Source organism: Solanum tuberosum, unplaced genomic scaffold, assembly GCF_000226075.1.
Source record: "Solanum tuberosum cultivar DM 1-3 516 R44 unplaced genomic scaffold, SolTub_3.0 scf00750, whole genome shotgun sequence".
NCBI classification, from domain to species: Eukaryota; Viridiplantae; Streptophyta; class Magnoliopsida; order Solanales; family Solanaceae; genus Solanum; species Solanum tuberosum.
The window spans coordinates 116,023-121,793 of record NW_006239666.1 but is presented as its reverse complement, the minus strand read 5'-3'; the positions used below and the strand labels follow the sequence as shown (position 1 = coordinate 121,793).

The following is a 5,771-nucleotide window of genomic DNA, read 5'->3' as shown; positions in this document are numbered from 1 at the left end:
GGTGACTTGTTTAATATCGACTTATCTATTGATTCCAACATGATCCATATACTTGATACTAGATTTTGAGCACTTTGTTACTCAGGGAGAGTTTAGTAGCCTTGTATGTCGATTGTGTAAGTCATTCTTTGGTATGAAACAGTCTTGCATTTGGTTTGGGAAGTTAAACACTGCAATTTTATCACTCTGTGTTTTATCGGCATTATGCATCAAATTCAGTATTTCATGAGAAGAATGAGCACGTTGAGATTGATTGTCAATTTTGTGAAGTTGAGTGATCAACTTGCAGATATCTCACCAAGCCCCTCATCGGTCCTCGTGTTAATTACATTTGTAACAAGCTAGGTACATGAATTGTATGCACTAGCTTGAGGGGGAGTGTTAGAATATGAATAGGTTTATACAATTCTATTAGAATAAGAATATGTTTATACAAGCCTATTAGAATAGGAATAGAAATAGTAAATAGTATCCCACTTGGTAAAGGATTGTATTCTAGTGTCTATAAAAATGATCTCAATGTAATAATGTAGACACAACTAGGGCTGTTCAAAACCGAATGGAAACCGACAATCCGAACCGAAAAAAAGGTTATTGATTTATCAGTATTTGGTTATTGGTTTAGCGGTTTTGATAACAGTTTTGATTTTTTTGTTATCGGGTTATCTGTTTTTAACGGTTTGAAGTTTTTTCTTAACGGGTTAACCCGATAACCCGATAGTAAATTAAATAATTATATTTATACTATTTTGTATATAAAGTCCTTGACTTAGAGTTTGATTTCCTACTTTTATTTTTGGTTGTTTCAAACACTTGGTTATTCTATTATGTAAAAGTGTTTGGTTTTGGCAAGATGTAACTTGTGAACTCATTTGCACGGTTTATTTGGTTTGTCACCTTGTTTCTAAGTGATTTTCAATTTTTTTTTTGTGTCAAACCTTAATGGTTAAACCGATAACCGAACCGATAACGATCAAAAACCGATAAACCAATAACCGATATGCCAATATCTTAATGGTTCTATAACGGTTTAGCATCTCTACAAATCGATAACCAATAAGTCAAACCGATAAACTTCAAAACCGAACCAAATCGACCGATACACAGCCCTAGATACAACAACAATTTAATAATATTCTTCCCTTATATTTCTCACAGAGAATATATAGAAGTACTTCTAATTCATAAAAGTTGTGAAGGAGGTTTTTTCCCTCGCCCCGTCGTCTTTGCTTCGCTGGCCTTAGGATTTGATTGATGTAACTTTTTGTACTAAATTTATTTGTTTATATTTTCAGTTTTTGATATTATTTTCAGAAAAAATTAATCAAAATTTCATTGAATAGCTAGTTTTGTCCTATTGTGAATGATTCTATTTAAATAATAACTGTTCTTTTTGTATAAAAATAGAGCTCATTAGAGGTCTCGGGTTCGAGTATGAAAATATTGTTGGGTTCGAAAGGGTGATTAGGGCGTCATGCGGAAGCTTACAATTTGTAAATCATATAGTTGATAAATCTGATAACAAAAACTTATACTAAAAATCAAAATATTATTATATCAAAACTAATATAAAGAAAAACATTGAAACTTTAGAGAAAATAAATCTCCGCATAAACAAGACTCTTAAACGACTACATTGTGGATGTTATTGTTATTGTGTTAGAAGAAACAAACCCATATTTATAGAGTCCTAAAACCTTTCCTACTAGAAAAGGAGTCCTAAAAGGAGAGAATAAACAAATTATAAAATAATATTATATTTTCCTTTCAAGAAAAGTAAAAACATTTATGGTAATGTTTTGTTTTTTCTTTAAGGAAAAATAAATCTTAAATTATGGTAAGAAAATCAGGGAAAAACCCTAACAAATATTCTCAATAGGGAGCACTATCTCCGGATGGGGCCTTATCTATCGCAAATTTGAATTAATTGACCTCCAATACAGATATACTAGACACCGAGATATTTTCTTTTTAAAAAAAGTACAATCGAGTTGGACAAAAATGTAAAAGAACAATTATACACTTATCTACCAATGTTCTCTTCATGTGATGATTGATTCTATTCTAAGTTATAATTGTTGGAGTTTTGGTGTGAGTAAGAAATTAAGATAAAAAATAAAAATTTGAAGCTAAATTTATCGATCAATTTACATTGTATTTAGAAATAAAGAGGCTTATCCTTATTTTCTAATTGAATTTTGAATCACTTTTTCATAATTTTCTTACTAACAAAAATCAAGTATGATTTGAGGCTGACTTTGAGTTCGACGTAGTTATAGGCGTTAGAGGTACTACTACTCTTGCAACATGTGTATCTATTTTATATTGAAAGAAAGTAATCCATCACCTTGAATAAAATGAAGAGATTGACAACACTCTTCAAAAATAAGTCGAGGATTTTTCTGAAATAAACCTCTTTACTATTACTAGATAGTGATAATATTCACTTAATGGGATATCACCGTCATGTAACAGTTTGTTGATGTCTTCAAAATGTTATGGATAAAAATGAGTCATCAATGACTCATATTTGAAAGGACAATTAATAAAAGACCATGTTATATAATTCAAAAATGACTATAAAAAGAGAGACCAATATGCAAAGCAAAAAAATAAATATATTCATTCTAAATACTACAAGAATTAGAAGGGGGGAAAAAACCTAGCAAATAAAATCACTAATTTTTTTCCGACGAAAATGGTCACCGTTGACGAGATCCGACGGACACAACGGGCCATGGGGCCCGCCACCGTGTTGGCCATCGGAACAGCCAATCCTTCCAATTGTTACGATCAAAGTATCTATCCTGATTATTTTTTCCGTGTCACAGGCAGTGAACATAAAATTGAACTTAAGAACAAGTTTAAGCGCATGTGTAAGATAATTAATTACTCTTCTTTTTATTTGTGGTACACATTCTATTTTACTATTTGTTATATACTCTCCATTTCAATTTATTTGTTAATTCAGTACGACGTTTAAAAAATGATTTTGTGGTCTTAAATTAAAAATATGTCATATATATATATATTAAAATGTCCTTTAATTTTATAGTTTTAAATATGTCACGCGAATTTAAATTAAAGAACTGCTAAAAAATGTTAATGTACGAACGGATCGATATATGTACATATGCATGTATGTCTCTAGCTCTATGATCACTATCTATATATATATATATATTTAGTAAAGTCTCACAAAAAAGTTAAAAATGTATAAGGGAATTTGAAATAATTGACTAGTTTTGTATATATTTATTTTTTTGCCACTTTGACGGAAAAATAAAGAGTAAATTTTAGGTTTAGCAAACATAAAAATCATATTTGTATGTTATAGCTATAGTTTGTATAATTGCGCTCCATAACAAATTTTATGTTTGCTAAGACTATTAATATGTATATTTCGGTATACATATACAAAAAAATCAATTGTATAATCTGTTTCGGTATACATATGCAAAAGAATCAATTGTATAATCTGTGTTTGTATAAAGCGGGGAAGAGAGAAAGACATACATATATATATATATATATATATATATATAAGTGTATAAGACAAAAATATATGTATTTGTATATACAATTTTCTGTCGCTTTATACAAACACAAACACAATTTATACATTTGTGTTTGTATTAAGTGAGAGAGGCGAGTGAGAGTGGCGAGTGAGATTCTCTGGGGGAGAGAGGCGAACGAAAAAATATGTATATATACAATTTTCTCTCACTTTATACAAACACAAACACATTTTATACATTCGTGTTTGTATAAAAGTGAGAGAGGCGAGGGAGCCAGCGAGAAACAAAATTGGCGAGCGAGAATTTCAGGGAGAGAGGCGAATGACAACAGTTTGCTACGGGTTACAATTAAATCAAACTGTGGTTGTAACATTTAATTTGAATTAATAGTTCGCTATTTTATACAATTTTCCCAAAAATAAATAAGTTACAATGTAAATTGATATAGCATTTTAACGTGGTGTTTAGTAAATTCTCCAATTATGATTTAGTTAACTTATATTAATGATGGTTTACAATTTTCAATATGTTGTTGCAGGTGACAAATCAATGATTAAAAAGAGATATTTTTATTTGACTGAAGAAATCTTGAAAAAAAATCCTAATATTTGTGAATACAACGCTCCATCCTTCAATATTAGGCAAGAAATCACGATTGCTGAGGTGCCAAAACTTGGGAAGGAGGCAGCTGAAAAGGCCATCAATGAATGGGGTCAGTCAAAGTCCAAAATTACACATTTGGTATTTTGCACCACTAGTGGTGTGGATTTGCCTGGGGCCGACTATCAACTCACTAAGTTTCTTGGACTTGAACCATCAGTAAAACGATTCATGATGTACCAACAAGGTTGTTATGGTGGTGGCACTGCTCTTCGATTAGCCAAGGATTTAGCTGAGAATAATAAAGTTGCTCGAGTTCTTGTTGTATGCTCAGAATTAGCCAATTTGGTTTCCTTCCGTAACCCAAATGAAACCGAGCTTGAAGTTTTGGTTGGGCAAGCCCTCTTTAGTGATGGGGCATCAGCTGCCATTATTGGTTCAGATCCAATCATGAATGTGGAAAAACCTTTGTTTGAGCTTGTATTCGCAACTCAAACTCTTCTCCCAGATAGCGAATACGCAATTACTGCTTACCTAACTGAGGCTGGGCTGAAAGTCCAGATACATAAGGATACTCCGATGCTAATCTCAAAAAATATTGAGAGGATTTTAGTGGAAGCATTCCAACCTCTTGATATTTCTGATTGGAACTCTATTTTTTGGGTATCTCATCCAGGTGGACCTGCAATTTTGGATCAAATTGAATTAAAGTTAGGCCTAAAGCCTGAAAAACTCAAGGCAACACGAAATGTATTGAGTGATTATGGGAACATGGTTAGTGCTTGTGTTTTGTTTGTTTTGGATGAGATGAGGAAATCCTCTATCAAGGCAGGATTGGGTACTACAGGTGAAGGCCTTGAATGGGGTGTGCTTTTGGGGTTTGGGCCTGGCCTAACTATTGAGGCACTTGTCCTCCGTAGTATTTCTATTTAGGTTGCAAAATTGTTTAAAATAAATGGAGGTTTAGAGAAATGTATCATTATTGTCTTTGTATTTGTTGGTAATGAACTACTACTATATTATTTGCAATTAATAATGGAATATGTTAGTGTGACATTTTAATATTAATAAAAATATATCATGTGTTTTATTATGTATCATGTAATGTCCAGCGTCTCTTTACTCTTATCAATTGTGGAAGAAAGTGGTCATTAGTTGTTAGTAATTTATGTAACCACCAACTCTTCATTTCACCTATTATTCTATCTTTATGCATTGTAACTTATGTAATTCCTTTGGGTCATTCAATATTTTCCCAATTTACTACCCATTATCCATATTCATTGCCAGAAAGAAATCATCACCTATAAATAGTTGGTCTTCCTTTGTGTTGTATATAAGAAGAGACAACAAGAGATGTACAACAAAATATAAAGGAAAAAAATGATGAGTAGTATTATATTGTGGGTTTCAGGGGGTTCGGCAAAATATTACATTGTATATATAAGGTAATCTTTTGTATTTATGTGGATATATATATATATATATATATTTTGAACCCCCTCAATGACAAGGAGAAACAGATAGCCCAGCGGCAGGTTCCTTGGAAATTAAGTTTCACGTCGAGGGTTTGAATCCTTGCGTTAGCGTTTTTTTTTTTTTAGTTTCAATTCCGTTTTTCACGTATTTAGTTTTTTATTTTATAAAACATGC

At 31.7% G+C, this 5,771-nt stretch overlaps 1 protein-coding gene across 1 annotated transcript; it reads left to right on the top strand.

Annotated features, from left to right (window-relative positions):
* The first annotated feature begins 2,635 nt into the window (after positions 1-2,635).
* Positions 2,636-5,211, top strand: LOC102595537 (chalcone synthase J). The gene is made up of 2 exons (XM_006367256.2): positions 2,636-2,876; positions 4,057-5,211. Exons 1-2 carry the CDS (start codon positions 2,699-2,701, stop codon positions 5,049-5,051), a joined length of 1,173 nt encoding a protein of 390 aa, XP_006367318.1. The 5' UTR covers positions 2,636-2,698; the 3' UTR covers positions 5,052-5,211.
* Positions 5,212-5,771: the final 560 nt, after the last annotated feature.

Excerpts from the sequence above, each read along its gene's own strand:
- LOC102595537 (XM_006367256.2), top strand. The coding sequence starts at position 2,699 with ATGGTCACCGTTGACGAGATCCGACGGACACAACGGGCCATGGGGCCC. Across the intron at positions 2,877-4,056 it reads GAACAAGTTTAAGCGCATGT|GTGACAAATCAATGATTAAA; the intron begins GTAAGATAATTA and ends ATGTTGTTGCAG.